The sequence below is a fragment of the Apis florea genome, unplaced genomic scaffold (genome assembly GCF_048593485.1).
Source record: "Apis florea isolate Af1SG1 unplaced genomic scaffold, ASM4859348v1 contig_2293_pilon, whole genome shotgun sequence".
Lineage (NCBI taxonomy): Eukaryota > Metazoa > Arthropoda > Insecta > Hymenoptera > Apidae > Apis > Apis florea.
This window is the reverse complement of record NW_028256554.1, coordinates 5,279,910-5,307,904: the sequence shown is the minus strand read 5'-3', so window position 1 is coordinate 5,307,904 and position 27,995 is coordinate 5,279,910. Positions and strand designations below refer to the sequence as shown.

At 34.7% G+C, this 27,995-nt stretch overlaps 1 protein-coding gene and 1 long non-coding RNA gene across 5 annotated transcripts; one reads left to right on the top strand and one right to left on the bottom strand.

Moving 5' to 3' along the window:
* The first annotated feature begins 68 nt into the window (after positions 1-68).
* LOC100865102 (diacylglycerol kinase theta) lies at positions 69-26,861 on the top strand. 4 transcript variants are annotated; one of them, XM_086903923.1, is made up of 18 exons: positions 93-605; positions 7,120-7,199; positions 7,718-7,820; positions 8,028-8,248; positions 8,826-8,997; positions 12,508-12,651; positions 16,249-16,383; positions 16,458-16,592; positions 17,428-17,545; positions 17,646-17,833; positions 17,940-18,152; positions 18,225-18,359; positions 18,454-18,628; positions 18,734-19,053; positions 19,126-19,414; positions 19,486-19,645; positions 19,747-19,854; positions 26,739-26,861. In XM_086903923.1, exons 1-18 carry the CDS (start codon positions 470-472, stop codon positions 26,760-26,762), a joined length of 2,856 nt encoding a protein of 951 aa, XP_086760049.1. In that variant the 5' UTR covers positions 93-469; the 3' UTR covers positions 26,763-26,861. The 4 variants fall into 4 exon arrangements, with proteins under 4 accessions (XP_086760050.1, XP_086760049.1, XP_086760047.1 ...); XM_086903921.1 differs by lacking the exon at positions 26,739-26,861 and adding an exon at positions 22,739-23,002; XM_086903922.1 differs by lacking the exon at positions 26,739-26,861 and adding an exon at positions 20,769-21,749.
* LOC147658266 (uncharacterized) lies at positions 5,842-8,141 on the bottom strand. Its single transcript, XR_015290865.1, has 2 exons — positions 6,890-8,141; positions 5,842-6,819 (listed from the first exon to the last, which is right to left on the bottom strand). It is a non-coding gene; the product is annotated as an uncharacterized LOC147658266 (long non-coding RNA).
* Positions 26,862-27,995: the final 1,134 nt, after the last annotated feature.

Sequence of the window (27,995 nt, the reverse complement as noted above, 5' to 3'; positions counted from 1 at the left end):
CCACTCGGCGCCCGCTCCGTGGCTCGGATGCGCGAACGCGACACCCGCATCGTCGTCGTACCGCGAGTGAAGCTCCCGGCGGAGGCGGAGGCGGCAGTAGCAGCGGCCGATGACGGTGATGGTCAGCCGCGAAACAGTGGTGACTGCTGACTGGTGCACGATCAAACGAAATCCCTTGTACAGGGCCGCGTACACGGTGCCGTGCCGGTCGGTCGGTCGGTTTTGGGGGCGCAGCTTCGGGGAATAATGCGCGTTAGGCACGTTACGCGACGACGAGGACGACGGTACGACGCGAGGGACCCGAGCGGCCAGCCGCGGGTGCAGCTGCAGCAACGCAATTATGTACGCGTACGGTTTCGAGATCACGTAGTGGCTGCCGTGTAATTATGTTGTCATCGACGCGCGGCGCGCCCTGTGTAGCTTCACGGTGAAAATCTGGCGTGAGCGGTGCCGCGGTGGAACGGGGAACATGGCGTCGGTCTCGGCTGAGACTCCAGCCAGCCATGGGCACAGCTTCAGCAAGAAGACGTTTCACAAGCCGACGTACTGCCATAGCTGCACCGACATGCTGTGGGGCCTCATACAGCAGGGGTACATCTGCGAAGGTGAGCTCCTGCCCGTCCGTCCATCTCTCTCTCTCTCTCTCTCTCTCCCTCCCTCTCTTTATCTCTCTCTCTCTCTCTCTCGAAACCTACCCCAATTCCTTGTTTATTATCGCTTTTTTCATCCGATTACGCATCGCATACATTGCGGGATGGATAGAGTGGTAGGTGAAACTCGTTAAGCTAGGAGTTTAATTACGTTTATTACGAGATATTGGGATGTATTTTGGATTGATAGTTGGACGGTGCGCACACTTGCGCATCGATCACTTTATAAACGATGTATCGAGTTTTCTTGGAATATATATTCGAATGTAGGTGAAATGGAAAGTGATTTTCCGGACGAGGTTTATTGGAACATGAAAAAATCGGTCGAGAGGAGAGGTAGGTTGGAAGGATGGGGTTATATCGAGGGGATTAAGTGGTGTATATATATATATATATATATATATATATATAGAAGTTTGTGACCAGTGTCGGGGTAAGTTTTTCACGGAGAAACCGCAAGGCAGAGGACCGATCGATAATGAGCGCGTTCGGTAACGAAATCGAATACGCGGCGCGTTGCCGCCGAAGTATGCTCGTCCCGCCTTTTCACGGGCTCCGAAACCTTGGTCGGCGTGCAAAGTTGAAGCTGGCTGACCTCCAAGAATGATGAATGGCAAGTGCCCATTCATCGTACGTACAGAGGGTGGTATGTTCATCCAGAGAAGACCGTTGCTTCCTAATTCCTTGCAACTTTTAATCGAATTCCCAATTTGGAATTTTCATTCCCCCTATGATTGTACACGACTCGTAGACTATGGATACGTTGCCTCTTAAAATAACTTTCAACTTTGTACTTAATTGAAAGGTTTTTTAACAGGTAGAAACTGATTTAAACTGACTTAAAAAAAAAAAAAAAAGAACAAGTATAATTTCCATTATATTTCTAATCGATTTGTATTGAAATTGATATTAGCATCTTGTAATCTATGTAAACTTCAGATATTCGTGAATTTTAAAAGTTGTTCGATGACTTCAAATTTCAAAAGTTCAACTTTAAAATTCATCTAAAAAGTGCTCAGCCTGTGCCCTACTTTTTCAACGTGGCATTCAAATATTTTTTGCTCGATATCATCGAGCATCTAGATCCCGAGGTATGAACGCTCGCACAGATACTCATTCATCGAATCGTTCCAAATTCTCCACGGACTTCTCCTAAACGTCGTTCATCTCTCATAGACAACGAGCAACAAATTTCCATGAAAATCCATAATTGTTTCCTCGTGCACGATTCTCGCAAACCCACCATCTTTGGAGCTGATAACGGGGCGCCACATTTCCCACCCCGTCACGATTTGCGCACACTCCCATTCGAGTGTTTACCCCTTGCAGCACAGGACTAAGAGAGAACGGGAGAAGGAGCACAATAGCGAGAATTCGAATTGTTTGTCGTTTTCGATCCTGTCGTTTTCCTTTGCAGAAAGGAAAAAAAAAAAAAAAAAGAAAAAAAAAGAAAAAAAAGAAAAAAAGAAAAGAAAAACAGACGGATACGTTCTTTGCAAGATTTTGCAAAGAATTGTTTTGTTTTTCTTCCGTGGTGGAAATTCGAGAGCAACAGCACGACTCGGTTAAGGAAAAATCGAGATGGAAGGAAGGCGAGGGCGCGCGCATCGAGCCTTTTCACAAGCATTGATCGTGGGGGGTGGTGTGGGATAGCTGATAGACTCTGGAGAGAGAGCAGGAGGAAGGAGTACACGGCGAGAGAGTTAGCTCGGGTCGAGGGGTGTGAGGGTGTGCGCGAAAGAAAGAGCTCGTTGAGGAGCGGAGGCCTCCGTAAGCATCCGCGGACACTTTGCAACTTTCGTATCGGTTTTTTTATTCGTTTGATCAAACGATGAATTTGATTCATGAATATTAAGGGTACGAGCGATGTCGAATAATTTTGAACAGAATGGATGACAGCTGCATTTGTTGTTGAAGAGCGATGTCCAATCAAGTGCGATAGATATTTTTCCAGAGCTATGGATTTTCCGTGAACATAATTAATTTAAATGTTGATAACTGATTATGAAGGTCATTTTTTTAAACGTCGAGGATACATATTGATTAACGCAACGAGTTTTATTAAGTCGTATTAATTTCTCGATATTGAAAATATCCTTCAAAAATTTAATAACGTAAAGAAATGAAAAGACTTTTTATACGTTTGAATTGTAATATTTCTATCTATTGTTCCCTTCTTTCTATTTCTAAAAATAATTTTGCGTATCAATACGCGCATAGATATGATAAAACATTCTCCCAATCAACAGCAAATGCGTTAAATACAAGTATCCTCGACTCTCGAGAGGCCCAGACACTCGACAGTCATCACTCTTCTCGAAGAACAGTGTGTTCAACAGGGAAACATTTCAACGTATCAACAAGCATCGAGTCGAAGCGATAACACAGAGTACAGAACGGTGCAATGGTCGGTATTACCGCGGGCAATTAGGAAGAGCGCAAGCAGAAACGGAATTCAAGATGAGATGAGATCGGATCAATCAGGAATATCGCTTTTAAAACAAGACACAGTGACTCGCTTGTTTGCGTTTAGAAATCGTCGATCAGGAATATTTAAAACGTGTATATATATCTACATCGACGCATTTCTGCTCGATGCGCCAACGCCATCGAGATTTTTGATTCTTAGAATACGCATGGACATCAAACGGTATTGTTCCGCGGAAAATTGTTCATCCTTGTTGATCAACGATGTATTTATTTTTCTTCCAATGTTTCCAAATTCATCCTTCGTCCTTTTTTCTTGTTCTTTTCTTTTTTTTTTTTCTTCTACGATCGAAGTGTGTTAAATAATATAAAAAGATAAGAAAACAGCGATACGTTAAAAAGAGAAATCTGATTTCTCGAAAGAGATGTGCGTGATCGGTGCGTTATACTCGAATATTCGGAATACTTTGGACCCGATATCTTTAATTTTAGCTTTCGTGGGATTTTCGATCGATCGAGTATTCCACGGATCACGATAGATCTCTCGAGGTCGTTGTTAGAAATGTAGCAGGATCTGGATTTCTTCGTTTGATTGTAAAAACATCGGGAATCGAATATACGTTGAAATGTAGAATTAATTCCGCCTTCGATTTTGATATTAATCGAAACGTTCGAAACGTTGATTCTCTCTCGTTGGTTTGATTAAGGAAACGCTAAAGATTAATCGATCGCGTATTATAATGTATCAATAGGTATTAAGGAAACAAGAAAATTTCAACGAACTACTTATCCTTTTTAGAATATACCTAGAATTTAATTCATAAATTCTTCTTTATATTTCGAATTGTAATGTCGACATACACTCGTGTATAAAGTTGTGTGATGCGTCAACACGAATTTTGAATATTTTGAACACAGCATCTCGATAAATTTATTTTTCGTCCCGTTGATTCAGAGAGCTGTTTCTAAGATGAATAGCCCGAGATTCGAGAATTTCGGGCAATGTCGTTCAACTTATTAATAGTCGTTCACCTCGCAGTGCGGTGAAAAGAAATTTATGAAAAAAAAAAAAAAAAAAGAAAAAAAACTTATGAAAAAAACCGTGGAATAACAGAACAGTTCTTCAAGGCTGGCTTTATTTTTAGCAAACCGGAAATATAGCGTACACCATTGGGACCCTGTTACACGTTACACCTCGTCACGTCGTTTTTTACCTGTGCGCGACGAATGTTAACAAAATAAAATTAATCTTGTTTTATCGATTTACTTAAAAAAAATCGATAAGATTAATATTCCATGATGTTATTTTTTTTTTTTTTCTCCAGCGTTACGTTAGTTTCCAGTTAGTCCAGTAGCTTTTTCGAGCGAACATTTGATGCGATAATGTTCTTTACATTAAGATGATCACTTAAAAATAACTCGAATTCAAGGTTAAGCTTTGCAAATTTCCAGGAAAAAGGAGGATTTTTTTCACAAAATGATATGTAATGGGATACGTGCGATGTTTTTTTTTCTTTTTTTTTTAAATTAATTAGAAGTAATCCCTTTAATAAGTCGCATAGATTTATTTAAAAACAAAGTTCTTTAAATGTGTAATAATATATTACAATTGTTACTCCGTGATGAATATATGATATAAAAGACCATATTGATATTTGTTGCCCTTATATTTTCGCTCTCTGAACAAGCGTTGCGTTATGAAAAGTGCATGCATTTAGACATACTTCCTGAATGCGTTTGAGGGCTCGTTATTGTCGAGAGAAGGCAACAAACAGATCGTAAACCTCACAATTGAGTGGAAACGTTACGATGCAACGAATTGAAATAAGAATTGATACTAGACACGCTGCGATTGAATGGTGTTTGAGTGTTGAAACACGGGACGGACAATTATTCGAGTAAAATTATTGAAATTTGAACAACTGTATGATTGCTATTATAGAATCTTTCATTTTTACTACTTTTTCTCCCCTCACTTTTGCGAATTCATTAAAACAAAAATAATGTACGAATTGAATAAAGAAATTTCCTTTCCTGATTCTAAACCATATTTTAATTAATCATGCATCTTCAGGTATCTACGTATTAGCTAATCCTCAGCGTAATTATATGAAACTTTCCCCTACATGATTCTTCGACAATTTGCAAACTTGAACGATAATGGAAGCACAGTATTTTATACCGAAGCAACGTGTCCTTATTATAAAATTACATTTCCCGATCAGCTTCGTGTAATAGTACGTTTAATGGAATATCGATGCGGTCCGATACATGTTCTAAAAGGTTTTGCATACTCATATCTGCTATTAATATTAGTGGAAACCAAAGGGTTCGTAAATAACATGTTAAGAGTCAATAAATCGATATCGCGTCAGAAATAACAGTAAAGTAAAACCGACGATAAATTTAATATAACGTCCAAGATTTTGATCAATGAAATTTTGATTTATAAAAATGTTTATTCGTCGGTGTAGAGGTGTGACATAAATTATCGAATAAATTTTTTTTCCTCGTCCTTAAATATTATTAAGAAAAGGGAAGATTATTAAAAAAAAAAAAAAAAAAAAAAGAGAGGAGATAGGCAATTAAATCATAATTATATCGTACACGTGATTTATTGTTATTATCATTTATCAACATTTATCATTTCCCATATTTATTGGAATTCTTTTCTCATTTTTTATTTGCACAATATGTCCGATTTCTAAAATTAATATGTGTATCTTTTGTTAAATATTTCTAGCTTGACGCAAAAACTAGTTGGAAAATTAATCGAGTAATAATTAATCATTGCTTTTATGCGACGCCCTGGAAATTTTGTTCACCGACATTTAACTGCTTAATATATTTACCCGCTTAGTCCCCGCTTAGGTTTAAAAGTGTTGCAGAATTTCACGCTCTGATTCAAGGGTTCAAAATGAGATATTCCTTACGCTGCAGCTAAATTAATGAACGCTGCATAAATTTTCTTCAATGATTTTCTTTGATTCAATCTCTCCGTTTTAGTCTTCGAAATAATCCTTAATCTTCGAAATAAATATTCGCTCTTTCTATTCTATGAAATTGAATATTTTTTTTTTATTTTCGTGAAAAAAATTTTCGATGGATTTAGATTTAGATTAGATCGCGTTAGGATCTATTACTAGGATAAATTAATTAATCAACCGATTATATCTATTATTATTATCAATGTTTTATTTCCAATGCTCGAAAATTTGTCTCCGCCAGATTATGTAATGGATATCAACCTCGTATGGGCGATGAGCCAGACTTAGATTTCACCAATAGGTCAAATCCATCTCGTCCAAATTTTGCTTCTGCTTTTGCTTTTGGTTATTTCACGTGAAATTAAACCGTACTCTACGACAATAATTTTGTATAAAATCAATGATAATATTTTATACCGTGAATTTTTAATCGATAAGAAATGATTCTTTGCATTTTTATATAACAGCTAGAAATATCCTTGTTTCCAACAGTACGTAATAAAATTATATTTGAAACAATAGGCATATGTAGAAGTTATTGAATGGTATTTGTTCAAAATGTATCAAATGCATTGGCAACCACCCAATGATTTAAATTCTAGCAAACTTTAATTATTTGTTTTACATTAGCCACTGTAAATTGGTGACGTTCATTTTGTCTATCCATTGTGCCTATTTTCGATTTTCAAAATATCACCAAAATGTCACAGTTCCATTTTACAATCATCTCTTCTACCTTGGCATTGCAATGTCCCCTGGCAATTTGATAAAATATCTCTCTATAATTATAATAATATAGGTTAAATCAATTTAAAAAAAACTTACAAGTGAAGTATTTGTCCAATGTTGACGAAAAACATTTCATCAATCTGTCAGAAGAAAGAAGAATTTTTCTCAAGAAAACAGTTCTCCCTCTTTTCGTTATCCCAGATAAGAAAAGAAAAAGAGAAAAAAAAAAAGGAATGGAAGAAAATCGTGGCTCGTTCTTAACTTAACCTGCACGCTATTAAATTACAAATCTCTCAATTTCTCCCCTCTTTTTTTTTTCGTTACAGTTTGCAACTTCGTGGTGCACGACCGCTGTCTCAAGGCCGTCGTCTCTCCCTGCTCCAGCATCGCGGCAAGCCTCATTAAGGTAAGAATACCCACGATTTCTGTTCCTCCTCTCTTTCGTGCGACCAGAGACGAAGTGTGAATTCTTCCCTCCGCGACCTATATTTACACGCCTCTGAGAATACTCAGAGGCTGCGTCCAAAGTTCGTCTCCGTTCGCAACGAGGATGAACTTCGTTTCGAACATCAGTTTCTGCATTAGCGACACGGCTATGATATTTTAGACAGACTTTATTTTTATAATAAAGCCCCAACTCCCTCTTCTTTTCTTCCGTGAAAAAAAAAAAATAGTAGTTCGAACAAAAACAGTCGAGGTCGATCGTCGTTGGACTCGCGTTCTAAAATCAGTCAGTTATTTTTTTTCTTTTTTCCACTGTAGCTACTTTCAAAAACGAAGAAAAGTCGCGAAGAGGAGAATATTTTTGTTCGCGTAGTTTCTTTTTCATCGAATATAATGGCAAAGATGCGTTTCTGTGTGCGACCGAAAAAGAAAAAAAAGAAAAAGAATGAGAAATGAAAGAGGTTTTGTTCTGTTGCACAGAATCCAGTTGCACACTGCTGGTCCGAACAGGTACATCATAGAAGAAAATTCTGCAACGTCTGTCGTAAACGGCTCGATGATAATCTATCCATACATTGTGAAAGTAAGTGCCTTTTATATTCTTTATCGATAACACTGGTAATATTATAGCGGTGTATCTTCCATCGCGTCTTTATGACTCTATAAATTCAACTACTGAAGGAGTAAACGAAAAATTTGCATTTTCTTTCCTCTCGTATCGTATCGTACGTCGATTGCCACGATTTAGTACACGTAGATAATATGATTGATAAATTTTTATGATTTTCAGTATGCGAATACTTCGCGCACACGGAGTGCCAGGATTTTGCCGTGGCAGATTGCAAGGAGAACGCCACGTATTTACCTGGGAAGGACTTGGCGCAGGTAAACCACACTCATCACTGGCGAGAAGGCAATCTTCCCAGCAGTTCGAAATGCGCTGTCTGCAAGAAAAATTGTTTTTCTGCCGAGTGCCTTTCTGGGTTTCGTTGCGAGTGGTGCGGCATGACGGTAAATGTTTTCCCTCGTCCTCTCTAAACTTGCGTTCTTTTTATCATTTCGCACCTCCATCAATTTAAAAGTTTCTAGACGGATCTTATATTTCTACATAAATGAGGAATATATATATATATACATGTATATGTATATTTCTTTTACGCTTTAATTCTGTACTGAAGTTGAGATTAACGTAGTTATCCCTCCTTTCGAAAAAAGTTGAAAATTGTTTGGAAATCGCTGAACGATGCTTAATTGTTTTAATTAAAAATAACATCGATTGTTCCGAAATCGGACAAACTTGTTCGGAGTGCTCTTGTTAAAATAATGAGCGCAGAGTTTCTATATGAAATATTCATTTGTATACTCAAGGATGGGCGTTATTTTTTGTGTATTAAAAAATAGCGGCCTTGTATATTAGAGAGAAAAAGATCGATAAGTAGAAGAACGTTAAATAAATGTGCAAATTTTTATCATCGAAACGAAATGTTTTTTTTTTTTTTTTAATGATATTTTGTCGTAAAAATTGAAGAGCGATTATTTTATATACAAATTTCCGTATGTATCTTACCTCATGACTTTTCGATTACAGTTGCACTCTTACTGTTATAAAAATATCCCGCAAGAATGCACGTTTGGGAACTTGGAACCAATCTACTTACCACCACATGCAGTCAGCATTCCACGCACGGAAGTTCCCATGGAGGCCATCATCGGTGTACAAGTACGTCGAAAAGAAGCCCTGGCGCGTGAGTATTCCTGCCGTAAGTGTCTATATTGTACAAAATATACGTTTCAAATATCGATTAGAGGATGTGTAACACGTGACCGGATAATAGACGAAAGTAGTGGAATGAAATTATGTTCACGTATACGTGTATTGTAAATATGTCTATATATATATACATATATATATATATACATATTATATCTTGAATTATCGATATTGTGCCGATCTATTCGAAATTTTATTATTAGACAATCGATCGTATATGTGTATAACGTGAAAACAAAGAGAGAAAAAAAAAAAAAAAAAGAAACGAAGAGTCGTAAGGGAAAAAATTAGTTGCGAACTTTAGAATAGCGAGAGCAGGGTATCTTTTTGTATTTTTTTTGTTTATAAAAAGTGAAAAATAATAAGAAAACAAAATTATTATGAAACGAAGATACTTGATTCGATTTTATTTATTTATTTTTTAAAATTTCAAAGATCATAAAAAATTCAAATCGTGAATATATTTCAATTTTAAACTGTTGTTACGTTCCACGGTATTGATGATATTAGTATATTACACTCAGATAACAAATAATGGCTCAATTAGAGTGTTACGAATTTCATGGTCGATCAATCTTCACAATACATCGAGCACACGTTTTATCGAGTTCCTATAAAATGTCATAGTGTCAATGCAACTTGATGCACCATTTAAAGAAAAGAACACTGTCATGCAAAGATCACATTGTACTCATTGTTGGTACACAATAACGATGATACTCATAGCAACGTTACATTTTAATCAGGATAACATATTACGTCCAGATAGAATAGATTACGTGTTTTTCGTGTTCAAAATAGAAATTTCTTTGCTCACACTACTGTACTGTATTCTATTTCCTATGTTTCTTTTAAACAATAATTTACATCTACACGTGTCTCATATATAAGATGTGTGTTATCTATTTATATATATATATATATATATATACATCTATTATATATATAATTTTAACTCGAAAAATATATTTATCCAAATTTTACAAAATTTATTTAAAATTGTATATGATATATAAATGTAATGAATGGTGTAATTAATGATATGTAAATTTATAATTGTATATGATAATGTTTATTATCTTATAATAAACAGAACGGGATAAAAACAAGAGGGGGAAGAATTGTAAAGTAAAGTAATATAAGATAATTTTCATTACTCGTATCGACTTTTGACTTTACTATAAAATAATATATTATATATTATATATCGTTGATTAGAAACAAATCTTTTGCATGATACTTAGTACTCACTCATTGATATACGCGTGTATAAAAATATTTACTACTACTTGTATACCACTCTCGAATTTTTATAATATATTATATACACATATACGTGTTTTCTTTCCTTCGAAGCATGCGATGTTCGATCTGTTGGATAGAACAACAACCCCCCATTCGTGTTTTTTAACACTCGAACTTGTTTCTGTCACGAGGTTATCTTGTGTTTCTTTCCTTCTTGTTTTCTTATTTTTTTTTTCCTCTTTTTTTTTTTACTCGGAAATCTTTTTTATAAGAAAATCCTGCTAGATTGTTATTTCTTATTGAAAATATTGTTTTTTTTTTTTGTTTTTGTTTTTGTCTTCTTTTCTCTCTTCTAGCGTTATACGTGTCTTTTGTATAACTATTTACCACAGCTGTCTTCCAGTTTCTCGCACTCTCAGCCTCTCGCGATAAGTGATTCGCGAAATTTGAAATACCACGATTCGAAAGTTCGCGGAGGTTATTTAGAGCAAATATTTAGACGGGATTCGGTGTTTGTTGGTTGTTCCGTTTGTTACGCGCGAAAGAACGTGGAAACATCCGAGATTTCAAATTAGTCGAGCAAATTTTAAAAAAATACATTTAACAATAGATAATAAATATTCGAATTTACTAAAATTCGTAGAATATTTATTTTCTTTTTATATTTATTTATTTTTTTTTAAATCCATAAAAAATTTCTATCGAGAATTCTTCATGAAAGTATTTTTATTCGAAAAAGATATATAGAAATTATTAATTTTAGGAATAGAAAATTTATTTTATGCATTGTTGTTGATTGCCATTAACTGGAAATTAACAAGTGTCAAAATATTTATGAGAAATATGCATACAGGTTTATAAATCGTTCATATTTTTACATACGGATTAGCGAAATCGATAGAAATAATTATAGATATTTTGACAATAATCCATATTATTTACAAAAATTTTAATGCAAGTATCAAAATATTGAGAATTTCACTTATACGTTATATTACATGTATCACGTTTAATAATCGTGATATTTTTTTATACAAAAGAAAGTACAATTTTCGATATTGATCATATTCAAAATAATTTAATTAAAGTAACTAGATATATTATATTAGAAACATTATAGCTTATGTGGCTGTCGCTGTTATTAATCGCTATTCTCAATGTGCTTTCAATAGACGTAATGACATTTACGATTATTACATCGATTCACGTGGCTTTACAAATACAGTTACACCGATTGCTAATATCGTTGAACATTTAAGATATCAAAATAAAATTTTACACAAACGAGTACGAAAATGTTTTTTAAGATTTAACGAACGTGTAAATAAATAATATATACGATATAGTTTCATCAGTGAAATTAGAATTAATTAGATAAGAATTTATTGATTATGTATCGAACGCAGAGCTAAAAGTTTATTTTATCGATTGATTTAATTTCTTTTTTTTTTTTTATGCTTCTTTTAGAAAAATATCTGCAACGAGTATTGTGTGTATAAAATAGCAATAAAATAGTAAATAATGGCGATTAAAATACAATTTATGGTGGTCTGTAACACGCGCCACGCCGAGTGTTTGCGATTTAAATGTTGACATGCCAATTTCACGTTTGTCGATTATTTGATTAAAAGTCAAATCAAAAGGGGAATAACGAATTGATACATTTTTCTTTTATAACGAAATACCGATTCATAAATATATATTTATAAGCATAAGAATGCATATTTCGAATGAAACATATAGTAATCAAATATTTTTATTATAATCAACAAATAATTATAATCTTCTATTGTTTTATCTAAAATAAATGAAAAATTTTTATATTTTTTCTTAAAAAAGTAAGAAAATTCCTTTCTAAAATTATTATAATTAAATTAATTTGATATATTCCAATGATGTTATTTACAATTTAATTCAATTGTGCAAAAGGATGTGTAAGTGTATTAAGGATCACAAAGAAAGTATAAAATAAGAAAAAAACAAGCTAACTACAATATTTTTGAAAATATATCAATTTACATTACATTGATTTGTATCACGTTAATCGAGGAACGTTGAATATCAATTATGCACGATTAAATCGCAGTCACCGGCCATTATTCATGTGTTTTTGTATCCAAGAGGTCGAAAGAGAGAAAAAAAAAAAAAAGAAAAAAAAAGAAAAGAAAAGAAAAGAAAATTGTGTAGAGATCAGAGACTTGTGTAATGGTAACCGTATAAAAAAACTCGGTCTACCGTTTGCTTCTATTTGAAGATAACATCGGAGAGCAATTCGATTTCGCTGAGAGTGAACAAATTGGGGCTGCAGGCCGTCTAGCCGAAGCTTTGAGGCGCCTTTCACTAGTTTTGCCACGTAGCTGCCATGGAAAATGTCATGCTTCCCCTCCTTATGTTCGAGGTATCTAGAATATTATCCATCATCTGACATTCATCTGTGTGAGCATAATCGATGTTGAGATGTTAGCGCGAGTCGGAAACCGGGCGAAAATCGAATTTGCCTTAGCGATTAACTGTTCTTTGTACACACTTCGTTTCAGCTTAATTTTTCTCTTAATCGTGTTTTTCTTCTCTTTCTACACTTCTTTTCAATAACTCTTTCTCTTTTCCTCGCTCTTTCTCTGTCTTTCTCTCTCTCTATATATATACATATCTCGCTTTTTAACTTTTTCTCTTTTCGCGTCTGTCGCTGTTTATTTATTTTTTTCATTCCTTTTTCTCGACTCTTTGATGGTCGAAAAAGAAAATAGAAAATAGAAAAGTTGTTGCCATTGAAGTGTTTCCATTTTTTATTTTTTTACCTTCGCCTTTTCGGTACTAGCAGAAGATTGAGATATTAATGGCCAAGCAATAGATGTGATTTTTGTTTCATTCATGGAGCTAAAAAGATGTTATTTCAGCTGAATAATCTGACATTCTACGAAAATAGTATGGAAAACGTAGAAGTTATATCGAATGTATATTTAAGCTAAGTCTATGCTCAGATCTAGTGAAACTGGGGTATAATGTGACGCAAAAAGATTGTGTTAAAGCATTTTTTTTTTCTTTTTTCTTTTTTTTTTTTCGTTTTTTATTATTATTATTATACGTTTTAAAACTAAAACGAAATTGAAATATAATTTTACGGGTCAATCTCTTATGAAAGAATCTCTTTGAGTATAGTTTTAATATAAAATTTCTTCTAATTTCGATTTTAAATCTTCTTGATGAAAGGAAACTGAACGTTTAATATCATGCTATTTGACATTTTTGTTTTTTTTAAAAAAAAAAAGGTAAATGCGCTTTTTACTTTAATTTCGACGCTTTACATCTTAGGTTGGTTCTGACCTTTTTCCTCGTTAACGTGTCGATAGTTCGAGAATCGCTTTAAACCATTAGTTCACGCGATCCGAATTTTTTCAAGGTCCGGTTGTATCAAGTTTAAGTGATAAACAATGTCGCTCGATTAATGATCGGATGAGAGATGCTCTCTCAATATAATATACTGCGTAAAAATATAATTTATTGAAATTTATCTTGAAATTTTCATAAAACTTTCAATTCCTTTTTCCAAATTTATTTGGTAGTATTGTTTTTAATTTTTACACTTTTTGATTTTGATAGAACTTTCGTGTGCCAATTTTTATCAATGCAGTACCGAAGAGGTTAACAACACGGTTTAATTTTACGATATAATACGATATTTATATTTTATAATGCTGCTTTTTTAAAACCTTGTTTAAAGTATTAATTCGAGGCACTGCAAAAAATGCGCTTGCTTTTATTGTATGAACTTGTTATGCTTAAAATGACGTAAGAACATTCGCTTATAAATCAAATACCAAAGTACAATGAATTTTTTACTGAATATAACGAACATTATTATTAGATATCTATCTAATCTACCTCAAGTATTTCAATTCATTCGTCTTACGTCATTATAAAAATAAAAAATTTGTTTCACAAGTATCGTAAATTGGGACAACGCCATAGATGAGTGTTTTTTTCAATATTTAAAAAAATAATAACAATTACAATATCTCTAATCCATTTAATCTTGCAAAAAATAAAATCTTCAAAATTTTTATTTCATCGTTTTTTTTTTTCCCCCTTCAAGATTTTTTCATGGACAACATTATTTATTTATACTATTAATCAATATTTTAAAGTGAATAAATCTTCGTGTTTATATTTAAAAAAAAAATCTCTTGTCTCTGGCGTGCAAATATTAAAAACATGTTGTTTGACTAAAAATGTTGATTTTTTAAGGAATATACATATATATTACAATGACGCACAATGAATAGATTAAAAATTTGCTCGTTAGAACACCGAATGGAGAATAAACTGATTTAAAATATTCGAGCACGTTTTATAAATTTAACACGATTTATCATTATAGATATAACTCTGTCAACTTTAATTCCATTTTACGGATCAATGCACAGTAAAATTAAACAACTCAAAGTTAACCCTTCTGAGACATAATTTTCACTTAGCTTATTAATCAATACATCTGCCATCCTACCTACTGCTAATGGAATAATAACTTGCAAAAAAAAAGGAGGGGGGGAAGAGAAATAACGATAAAACCAACAAAATGTTCTCTACAAAGTTTGAAAAAAATTTCTTTAAAATTAATCCTCCCTTGATAAGTTCAATATTTCAATAATGTTTTAAAAACATTTCAATAGAAATATTACCTTCGATACGTAAGATCCCGTGCCGATTTACGCTAGGGACGCAATCTCTTATAAGAAATTAAAAAGAAAAATCGCACCTCGCGTGTCACGTTGATTGTCTCTCTATGAATGTTTGTTATTTCGTTATAACATTTTACGTTTATAGCATGTGCGTATGTGTTGCTTCTCGGTGCATGTACTGTCACACTCAGGCCGCTGGATGCTATGATGAGTTACCGTGACGCTTGTCACACCACTATGCGGTGAAAATGAAGTTGCAAGAATGCTACTGTGAAAATAAATCTTCCTATCATGTGTGTTCTGCAAACCCATCGTGCCCGATGGTAAGAGGTGTCACTTTATTATACTTCGAATTTTTTAAGTGAACGAAAATTGTTTTAAGTACGACATTACGTAACGTTGTAGCGCAGTATATGTAACACCTTGTAGATCTTTCCGTCACTATCTTCCTTCTCTTACGATCTTAGTACATATCATATCGGTATGTGCCATCATTGTAGTATTATCTCATCGAACAATGCATCTCGTAGAAGCGTCTGAAATATTTGGTGCATATAATAGTATAAATTATTAATTTTTATGTTTCGATTTAAATATTAATTGTAACATGTGTATCTCCATATTTCTTTATTTTAAATAATTCGATTAATAGTAGAAAATATTTTAGAAAAAAAAAAGTTTAACATTTTTATCTAATTAATTTATCACAGTGTCTTAATGCGAATGATAATCGTATATCATTTCGCAAAATTATGTACCAAAGTTTCAGAATATCTTACATTGTTGATCTTAACCGATATTATATAATCCAAACCACTATGTGTCGATATCAAATTGATTTAGTTCCGTATACTAGCGCTTCAATAATAACAATATATTATTGTAGTGTATATCACATCCGATGCAAATCGGTCCAATCCGGATGACACGTTTGATCCATTCATATCTCCGTACTTACGAATTCCCTTACGTAAAAAAAAAGAACAACTTTGAACCCCAATTTTGAAAGTGTCATAGCTATATTTTCTATAGATGCTTTCCATTATTACACCATTAATGTTATCTGAGTAATGATTGCCAAGCAAGTATTATAATATATATATATACATATATCTTGCATCTTTTTTCTTTCTTTTTTTCAAATGGTAGTACGTACAAAGAAACAATACGATGCATTTATCTTACACCTTATATATACATACGTATATAAGTAATATCACGATGCGCTGTACGATGGCTATTATATATAAAATGGAAATTTCAGTACCTCGGGCGATCCTGAGAACTACAAGAACGATTCACGGTTTGTTTTCCAGCACGAAGCATATCGGAAGAGTTCAGCAGCGGGGATGCAAGGTATCGTGACAATGGCGAGTCAGGACCGGGTAGCGCGCATGGTCGTGATCCGCGTTCTCCAAAGGAGAAAGAAGACAAAGAAAGAGGTGACGAAGGTATTTCAATATATTTCACGCGGTTGACCGTCCATGTTCGATCTGTTCATCGATCTCGTTTTCCCTGCCCGCAGAGATGATCAAGGTGTACGACGGCAACAATTCCCTGAGAAGGCGAATATTTCGCGTGATCACGGTGCCCCGGCAAGCCACCACTGAACAAGTCCTGACGTCGGCGCTTCGTGCATTTCACATCACGAAAGATCCTAGTACGTGTTGCCATCTGTTGTTTCATGTTCAATTTTAGATCGCAGCGTGGTCGATTGTCACGTGTTTGAACAAAGATTAAATTTGTAATATTTGTAAATGTGTGTAGACAGTTTGTGGATAGTTTTGTAATTATTGTTTCTTTTTCTTTTTTTTTCATCGTTGTTTAGTTAGAAATTTATTTATTTAGATTTGGGCGAATGGAATAACGCTTAATAACGGTAAGAATTGAAACGCTAAGGAGGACTTAGTCTTTTTAGAAATAAATTTGCACGCATACGTATAGGTTTCGTCAATAGCATTTACGTGAACTCAATCTGTCGGATGTATCTATACGCCCACAGTAACAAAACAGTTGACCATTATATTTTACTCCTACGTAAAGATCAAACTGACAACTGCATACTGAATAGTTTTGTATCAATGGAATTGTTCTTCGTTTCATGCTACATCTCTCTCTCTCTCTCTCTCTCTCTCTCTCTCTCTCTCTCTCTCTCTCTTTCTATGCGAACTCAATTAAAACAAGATGGAATTCCATTAATTTTAAACTGTGAACAGATAAAAATATATATTTGCTTTCTTTTAATTAAACGCGTTTGAATATATTTGATCTAATTATTGAACGAATAGTTAAAAATACATTCAAAGTAAATAAATTTGTGCTTTATGCTACTCGAACTGTGTACTCGTAATATTATGATCCACACAGAAAGATCATAATTAAGGTTCGATACGATCGTTTGAAATTTAATTTTTCGTGTTCGATATCTTTATCAATTATTTACGAAAATTTTATGTTTACATTTAAATTATATTGAAATTTATCTATCAATTCAGGCAACTTTTACCTCACCGATGTGTACGCCACGGATGAGACCGAATTATGCGATCCAAATCCGGTTCTAAACTTGAATCGAAAAGAGGGCAAACGTCCGGCTGTCTTCTTACGGTTCAAGTAAGTTCCGATTCAAACAAACTTTATAACGTTTTCGACATAATCGGTGAACAGAAGTTGAGAAAGTTGAACAAACGAAATTTTGATTTCGCAATTTCAGGGATAGCGAAAGCGGAGAGGTACGCGTGTATCCGGGCAAATTACAGGTGTCAGAGTCGTTCTGTATAGTACCTGTCACAGAGGCAACAACGATCGCTGATCTGATCGAAGAAGCGCTTCAAAAGTTCGGTTTGCAAAATTTTAAATCGGAAGATTACAGATGCAGCGAGATTCTTCTGGATCATGGTGGTAAATTCATTTTTTAATTCATTCCATCTCGACTAGGAATGAAATATAAACTTCTTCTTATATATTACAACGTAATATATATAAAGTAAATATGGAATTTCCCCAGTCACCGAAAGAGTTTTGTGTCGCGACGAGAAGCCGTGGGAAATCGTGAAGCAGCTTGGCAAAGATTCGATCAGGCAAATGGAATTGATGCGTTTTTACCTTCAGCTGAAACAGGATCCCCATGGACCCAATTTAGCTTTGTTCGTGGGAAATTTGCCGCCAAATCTCTCCGAAAGGAGTTACGAAAACATGTTGACCGAATTCTTAGGCAAAGGTGAACGATACGAATAAAACGATATAATAATGATCGGTAATGCATGCGTATATAACTGGTGATTATTTGTAGAAAATAAATTCTCATCTATTGGTCCGATATACTACGAGTATGGCTCGATGGTGATCATTTACGAGGACTCGAACAAGGCTGTCACAGCGTTGTACACGTTAAGAGAATCAAAATACGAGGACAAACATCTTTTAGGTACGTTTACACAACGATCCTTCACAACAATTCTCCGATTATTTCACTTCGAAAAATGTTACAAAATGCCATTTTCATATTTCTCCGGTAATAGTTATGCTGTTACCAAGTATCGAGCCAAGCATGGTGCCTCCAGGCGTGCAACCTTTGCTCGTCTTCGTGAACGTGAAATCTGGCGGTTGTCAAGGGCTTCAATTGATCTCCAGCTTTCGAAAACTTTTAAATCCGTATCAGGTGTTCGATCTCGATAATGGAGGCCCGCTTCCTGGGTGTGTAAAAAGTTATATTTTTGTTACTATACGACCGTCATTGTTCGATCGTCGTCAACGATGCATAACGATGATTTACACGATTTATTTACGGTTACATTACAGTCTCTACGTTTTCCGTCACATAAAGGATTACAAAATCTTGGTTTGCGGTGGCGACGGGACAATAGGATGGGTGTTGCAGTGTTTGGATAACGTGGGCCAGGATAGCGAGTGTTCCTCGCCTGCTTGCGCCATTGTTCCTCTTGGCACAGGGAACGATCTTGCCCGTGTTCTGTGCTGGGGTTCCGGTTACACGGGCGACGAGGATCCCTTGAATTTGCTTCGAGACGTGATCGACGCCGAGAAATCCATGCTGGACAGGTGGACAGTGGTGTGTCACACGGAAGAGAAGGAGGACAAGCAATCGTCCACTAATGCGGGAGGTATGTTGCGACGAGTCGAGTTTTATCGAATTTAACCGATAATAAGGATTTAACAACGATAAATATCACTAGGAGCTGGTGCACCTAGCGAAGACAATACGCAAATATTGGTGATGAACAATTACTTCGGTATTGGCCTCGATGCCGATCTTTGTTTAGACTTCCACAACGCCAGAGAAGAAAATCCGAACAAATTTAAAAGCAGATTGCGTAACAAAGGGGTGTATGTAACCATGGGTTTACGAAAAATGGTAAAACGGAAACCGTGCAAAGATTTGCACAAGGAAATACGACTGGAAGTGGATGGGAGACTCGTCGAATTACCTCAAGTCGAAGGGATAATTATTCTAAACATTTTAAGGTAGTTAACATTCGATATTGTATCATAGTTGCGAATTTGTTGATTAAAATTTTGTTCTTTAAATAATTTAGTTGGGGTTCTGGGGCAAATCCCTGGGGACCAGACATCAAGGAAGACCACTTTCAAACACCAAATCACGGGGATGGAATGTTGGAAGTGGTCGGAGTCACAGGTGTTATGCATCTCGGACAAATTCAATCCGGTCTCCGTACAGCGATGAGGATAGCACAGGTAAGTTTTTGTTCATCTATTTTATCTTGAATATATAGAATTTAAATAATAAATAATTAAAAAAAATTAAAAAAAAAAATTGTTCTCGAACATTTCCACAGGGTGGACATATAAAAATTCATTTGTACTCCGACATACCAGTACAAGTAGACGGAGAGCCATGGATCCAGAGTCCGGGGGATATCGTAGTTTTGAAATCAGCACTGACGGTAATCTTCTCATAGATATTCAAAATGACCCCATAATTCTATCGAAATAAACAAACAGAGTGGATTTAATTAAATTTAAAAAAGAAAAAGAAAGCGTTTCGATCTTCTTACACGATTCTTTTCATAAAAAATGTGTTTTCAAACATATTTTGCTCACCGATTCATATAAATAAAATATGTATCTTTCGATTTAGAGAAAATTGAGATACAACTTCTATTTTTTTTTTTTTTTTTTTTTTTGATTTGACATTTAGAAACACCTACACGAGAAATAATAATCACTTTTTATCGTGAAATAAAACTATGAATTATTTGTTCTCTCTTCAAATATACGTATATATCAGGCCATAACATTTTCTCAAAGTTCAAATCTATCTCATAAGTATTCTACTTATCTTAACATTTTTTTTAACATTTTAAATTTTTATAAATTAAAAGATATGATTAAAATTACCAAACTTCTGCTCCAAATGCCATTCTAAATATCACATTTATACGTATATCAATTAATCGTCAAGTCTTTTGCAAAATTGGAAGAAAGAAAGGAATTTTATGAATTTTCAATTATTTGAACAATATATTTACACCTTACGAAAGATCATATTGCTACATGATTCGTGTTATTAGACTTGTTGCCAGCTTTATTATCGACTAAATCGTCGATATTTTTAAAAAAATCCACTCTGTTGAATTTCGTATAGTACGATGTGGTTACCTATCTCTTTGTCGCACGTTGACTTCCCGCAGGATCTTGCATCTTTACTTGCACTATTTGCTAGATCTAACTTGCCATGAGCGCTCTACGCAGACACCATAAGAGCGTGATCCAACCGCCGGTGTCCGATCAGCGCATGCATCCCCCTCCCTTAATCGCACACAAAACTAATGTCTCCTTGTTCCTTTGTTCGCTCCAGGCAACCATGTTGAAGAAAAATAAGATCAAGCGTCGGAATACCGAACCTTCGATTCCACCCGCTAATGGGGTGGGGGGCAAGAGCACGGACGAGTGTAGCAACAAAAGCTAGAAGCCGCAGTTTCCGCGCTCCTATAAAAAAAAAAAAAAAAAAAAAAAATCGATCGAATCAGACACGAAATTGTTCGATTTCCGCCTAGACTCCACCTCGTATCGTGATATTCGTTACGGTACAGGGGAGTTTCGGTGCGATCGATACGAGAGAGAACGCATACACACACGCACACACACACGCGCGCACATACATATATACATACTTACACATACACGTACATGTACTCCCCTGTGTAGTAAAATTCCATTCGATGTTTCCGCCGCATGTAGCTCTTTGTGCCAATATTGTCGATGTATATGAACGATCGATAAATTTTTGGACAACCTCAAGGCTTTCTGGTTTCGAGGAAGACCCGCTTCTTCCAAGGTCTTCGAGTCTCGATGAAACATTCGCGAGATGTTAATACGTATTTGATTGAACGTAAGATTATTTGGATATTTAATTTTGGATATATTCGACGAAGTGATAACCCGAAGCTAATCGTTTTCCAGCATTTTTGAATGATTTAAAATTTTGAGTGATTTTGCTTGTGATTTTTTCCTCCGCCGTTGAAAAATCGTTTTATGCTCGAGATGATAATTTTTAAAAAGATGTCGCGTGAACTTCATATTTTTAAAAATGTTAAACTAAAGATTTGATATTACTAAATTTTAAATTTTTGTCCGAGAATTTATCATGTTATGATCATATTTAAACGCTCAGCGCAATTCAAGCTTGTCGTAAAACAGTGTTGTGAAAAATTGAAGGTTCGAGAAATTTTTGTCAATATTTTACAAATATTGTATAATAAGCAGTGACAATCATTCTGTATTTTGAAACAAAATGAAAAGAAAATATAAATATATTCTGATAATTTTATAAAACCTACATTTTCACAACACTAAATGGTTTAATTATTATGCCTATTTTCTCAAATGATGTTTTCCAGCTTCAGAAATTAATTCTCGAAGGATCTTATTTCTTAATATTCAAGATAATTAAATAGATTTTCAAATTTTTACTTTTGTTGTATTTAACGAATTCTGAAATTGTCACTATAAAATTCGTATAAATTCTATTTCATGATTTCAAAATTTCAATATCCAGGGAATAGCATCGATCCTTCGAACGTTAATCGATCCTTCGTTTCATTCTTGTCGTGGAAAATCTATTTATCTGAATTTCATTCTTTGAAATTTAGAATAAATCGTAAGAAATTGTTTATTTTTTGAAAATATTTTTTTACCAGTAAAACGATGGACTCTTAATTATCTATTACGTTAAATTCGCATATTTGGCGGTTTAAAATGACTAACTTTTTTTAATTATTGAACGTTATACCATTTCAGAAAAAAATTGTAGATACAAACGTTATCTTCATTCCTCTATGGATCCAGATAAATAGAATTCTATCGTATTAGCTAGAAGCGTGCAGGATTCTGAAACGATCAACTCGGAAAAATTCGTGCAAGATCGGATTCGTGTTCTCGTACTAGTTTCAGGAACCGAGTCGACATCGGGTCAATTCGGTAATACTCGGACGCGATCGATTTGAAAGTTCAGAACACGTTGTCATCTTACTTAAACCCTTCAACTTCGAGAACTTTTTTTTCCAAGGATTCGTATATATATATATTATCGTTTGATCCATCTAAATTTTCCCAGTTTTCTCAATAATAGCGTGATTTCTATCCTGCATACTTTTAGTATTCGATCAATGCATTTATTTATTTTTCTCTCTCTCTGTGTTATCCTTGGCGAGTGTTCTGGCTGTGTTAACCGATCCGCGTGTCGTTTCACTTTGGTCACTTGGCATTGACATTGCAATCTGTATTTGCTCCTTTGTGCGCGCTCCTTGTGATCCTGTCCCTTCTTAGGCCACGATGCTGAAGAAGACCAAGGGTAAAATGAAACGGCGTAACACAGAGTCCAGCATGCAGCTGGCGCTTCAGGCAGCAGCCTCGAACGATCCGGAGCCTGAACTCTTCTGAGTGTCCGAATATAGAGTCCCGTGCAAGCGGATGGATGTCACGACACGAGTATTATCACGTATTTGCACGCATAAGTGGCACGGTTGTAGCACAACACGCAACAAACGAAATCGGCCTCGAAATTCGTCTGTTTGACCACGGTCACGCGCTGTACGAACTTATTATTTCTAGTAAGCACAAAGAACAGAAAAGAAAAAAAAAAAAAAAGGGCGAGAAAGAAAAGGATCATACACACGAATAGTAATACCATAACTGTACACTGCATATACATACACAAGTGAGTACAATTCTCTTTGATGATAAATAAAAAAAAAAAAAAAAAAAAACGCAAGCGGGAGCTCCTTTAGGAAATAAAATAAAGAAGAAAAGTGCGAATCTATGATTTACTTTACTACACACGAAGCTCTCCGTGACCGCTAAAGAATCCAGGAATGGAGAAATGGAGGGGAAAAAAAAAAAAAAAAAAAAAAGAAAAAAAGAGGACAACCAGGACAAACGCTCGTCTACAGTGGACACTTCATTATAAACTCAACAAGTAATCTTTAATGTCCTTTTTCCGAGTTGCTAGGATGAAAACAACTAGATCTCATTTTTAAATGTTAATAATCATTAATTGTAGCATTGTACGTAGCTTTGATCGATATTTTTTTAGTAAAACGATAAAACAAAAGAGAGAGGAGGATTAAGAGAGAAGAACGAACGCGAACGAATGCATGAACGAGAGAGAGAGAGAGAGATTTTATGTATGCTGCGTATGTAAGGGAAAAAGAAAGAAAGAGAGGGAGAGAAAGAGAAAAATGAAGCGAATCAGGAAGAGTGAAAGGAGTGTTATACACGATAGGATAATTAAAAATCACGTTACCAAGAAAAGCAGCAGTATTGAAACAAGTTTCTCCCCCGTTTAATTCGCTTGACAGCCATATTTGCGCATTTACGTTGTATAGTTCGTTATTTAGTCTCGGAAATGCGATCGAAACAAGTGAAAACGTAATTGTACATGACATTTCGTATGGTATTTTACTAATTCACAGTAAGTATCATGATACGAATCCCGTAATCACGAATATCGAAATACATACAAGATCAGTTGTTATCTATTAATATAATATATATATATTAAAAAAAATATAAATATATATATATATATACATAAAATATTTATGATTATAAATATTAATATATTTACAAAAGAGTAATGTATTAGTATTACAGTTTTAAGTTGTGATAACTGTTGTGCGTCTGACTGCTGGGCAGTCTGGAATTTATAAGAAAAAAAAAAAAAAAAAAAAACAAAAAGAAACAAATACCAGTGGCAGTCAGTTATTTCATATTATAGAATAAACGAGATAATAAAATAAAATCGAAAAGAGGGAGAAGAGAGAGAGAGAGGAGAAAGAGGGATGAATGATGAACGAGGAGGATGGAAAAGAGAGCGTGGAAAACAAAAGAAAAATTAATCCGGAATAAAAAAAAAAAAAATAGTTAAATGTAACGCGTTTCCGGTAGGGTTTTTTTTAAATTGGCGGCTGAACGTTTTGCCAACTCGTCTCGATGACACGATCTTTGAACCATTCGATGGGATTTTCGTGGTTGTAACAAAATATTTCATACGAAAAATTCGTCGGTAAATGAATGGGAAGAAAGGTCGGTGGCGACTTGGCAACGTTCTCACTTTCGCGGCTCTGGTAAAAATGTTCTCTGTCCAATCGAAAGAATCAATTTTGCCAGAGCCACAGGTGGTAGGCAAACACATTCCACTGAAACGTGGTTGCGATAAGCAAAGATGGACACACATGTACATTTCTAAACTATGCCAAAACAAAAAAAGAAGGAACTTCTAACGTGCTAACACTTTCAACGCTGTTTGGACACCTCTCGATATGCAGGGTTGATTCTCTGGTGATAGAAGAGAAGAAGAAGAAGAAAAAGAAGAAAAAGAAGAAGAAAAAAAAAAAGAAAAACGCGAGGCACGTAATAGGATCGGGAAGGCCGTCTATAGGAATCGTCGTGATTTTCGGCAACGATTCGTATACACGAAGAGAGAAAGTGATTTTCAAAGAGCGGCTGATTCGATTCGGGAACGAAGTGATCGTACGCATCGTTCCGATTATAATACGTACGTCGTGGATCGTGTTCATATTGGACCCTTAGTTGGCATCAATTCGATTAAGAGACAATTCCGGTGCCAAACAGTTGTACATAATACTGTAAATGTAGGAGTAAAAATGGTAACAATAAGAAAAAAAAGACAAAAAAAAGAAAAAGAAAAAAAACAAGATACAAAACAAACAAATCGTTATTCTGAGCGTCAGAGAAAGATAGAAACCAGGTGCTGTTTGTTACATGCCGGACATTCTAGATGAACGATCGTCCCTGTTTAAGAGTTATACCGATTTTTGGGGGGAAACGAAACAGAAAAAAAAAGGGGGGAAACAAGGAAACAAAATAGAAAGAAAAGAGGAGAATAAAAAAAAAACGTGTCGCGTGCGTTCCGATCGATCGAGAGTTAAAAAAAAAAAAAAAGTCGACCGAAATCCGACGATGCGTTTCGCGCGCGAACCGTCGTAAAAAAAATGTATGGAAACGTGTCAAATAAGAGTAGAAGATGTGCGCGAGGGTCTTTTAATTTTTGCGTTTTACGAGACGAGACGCTTGTAGAAATACGCTCCTGCATCTCTTTAGCTACTTTGTAGAATCTTTCCTCCCTTCTCCCCCTCCCCCCCTATCCTTCCTCCCCCCCGAGTGTCTTCTCAAACGAGGTATCCGATCGCGCGGAAAAAAAAAAAGAAAAAGAAAAAAAAAGAAACATTTCGCCAAAGCAGCAAGCAAAATTTTCCCTTCAACGGGAGACCGGCCGTTTCCCGGATGATCGGACCTTGGCCTCCCGTTTCGAACAAAATGGATCCCGACAACCTGCCAACGATACATGGGCTCAGTCGTTCGTGCTCGGCATCCGGCGCGCGAGCACGATCGACGTATCGGCGGCAGATTGGAATCGCGATTACATTTGTTAATCTGACCAGAGAAGAAAAGAAAAATAATAATAATAATAATAAAGCTCTAGTGTATTTGCCGTTGCTATAAACCAAAAATAAAAAAAAAAAAAAGAGGATAGAGGAACCACACATTAAGCTATGAACAATCTACGTATAATGAATGTATGTGCTATGGAAAACAAAAAAAAAAAAATGCTAGCTGTTACGACTGAATTCGTTTTCCTGTCCTTTCGACACACGTGTACACTTATACACACGAAACACACGCACGCACACACGCGTATAGAGGAACGCACACATATATGAAGAGTATGAACATCAATATGGAAGTATATCTGTGAGATCTATTTTTTTGGTCACCTATCAGATTTCGACGCGAATTAAGAAAACGATACACACAGATAACATACATGTACACGTACACAGACAGACGAATACGATACCTTCCTCCGTTTACATTGTATTTGTAGAATATAGATTTTGCCGAAGACGCGGTTCCGTAAATTATTTTCCATCGATTTCGAACGAAAGAGCGAGAGCGTATTGTAATCACACCGGGGATCGGATGATGATGACACGTTTTTAGGGATGATTATTATTTTCATTACGAGTATATGATATGTTTCGTTTTCTTTTCTTTTTCTTTTCTTTTTTTTTTTTTTTTTTTTCCCCCATGTTCCAGATCGTACACACGCCTGTATTACCTGTTGTAAGCTCGAAAGGACACGTGTTGTGTGTGATCGAATAATAGAGATCCGTTGTGTAACATACATTGTACATACATTGTCGATGTATCACGCGCACGCTGGTGTGGTATACCGAGAAAAAAAAACGAGAATTGTTACCGAGTTTACGATCCTTATGTTTCTCTCCTGATTGTATTGTTTCAGACGTGCTCGACTTGCACGCGTTAATTTATATCCGCGAGGTGGGCGAGGTTTTTGGTTTCAATCTTGTCTTGGCGTGTATATTACGGAAAGAGTGGAATATTACATAAATTAATGTACACATTACTTGTCGACTTTTTTTGATTGTGACTTTTTACAAATTCCATCTCATTGTTCTCCGTTTTTCTGTAAGACTAAGATTTTGTGCGTGAACGCGCCATCCTCTCCCCTTATCCTTTATTCCACATTTTATTTTACGTTTGATTACTGTGTAATTGATAATACAAGATGCGGTGTAATTTGTGGTAACTGGAAGAAAGACAATTTCCTGTTCGAAGTAGATTGAAAGTATGGAAACCGTTTATTTAAAATTAAAAGAAAAGAATAGATAGATAATTCTGGGAATATGAACCAGAACTTTTATGAAATTGTACTTTAATATTTTAAAAGTGTTGAATATCGAATTTCTTTGCTAGTTTGAATAGTTGATTATCTTATCTACCTATTATTATTACATTATTCTACCTTTATAAATAGCAATAGAAAAAGAAATTACATTATATTGATTTCAAAATCACCATTCTAAAGTAGAATTATTTAGCTAAAATATTATTTTATATAGAATGGCGTAAAAGTATTTTTAAAGAAAATCGATAATTCTTATAATCATGTAAAAGATGATTATTTATATAGAAACGTCAATTTTTATTAAGTTTTTCATAAAAATAATATGAAAATCGAACGGTTCAATTACAATTGTACAGTTATTTTATAGTACGAGAATTTATTATCATATCTCATACTTTCGATTTACCTTCGTACGAAGAGTAATCTTTAAGTAGCACCGACTACGTTGTTCTTTATAATATATTTGACACAGATCTCTTGACCTTCAAATTTGATAAATACGTGTAAATGATGATTATTAGTGATTTATTTTTAATGTTCGATTCCGTAGAAAAGAAAAAAAAATTGTAAATTACAAACGACACGTGAAAAAATCATTATTTCTATGAATATTCCATGATTGTCAATTAACGAGAAAATTACAATAGTTATAATGAAAAAAAAAAAAAAAAAGAGAAAAGAGACGGAAACACTGTATAACAGTTTATGACTTTATAATTCCTGTCTGTCAATTATAAATCATAATAATAATATAATAGTGGTAATAATAAAAGTCGGTGTTGATTGAATACGTACTACTATATTAATGGAAAATTAATGTTTTATCAAAGTGTAGATTGCAATTTATATTGC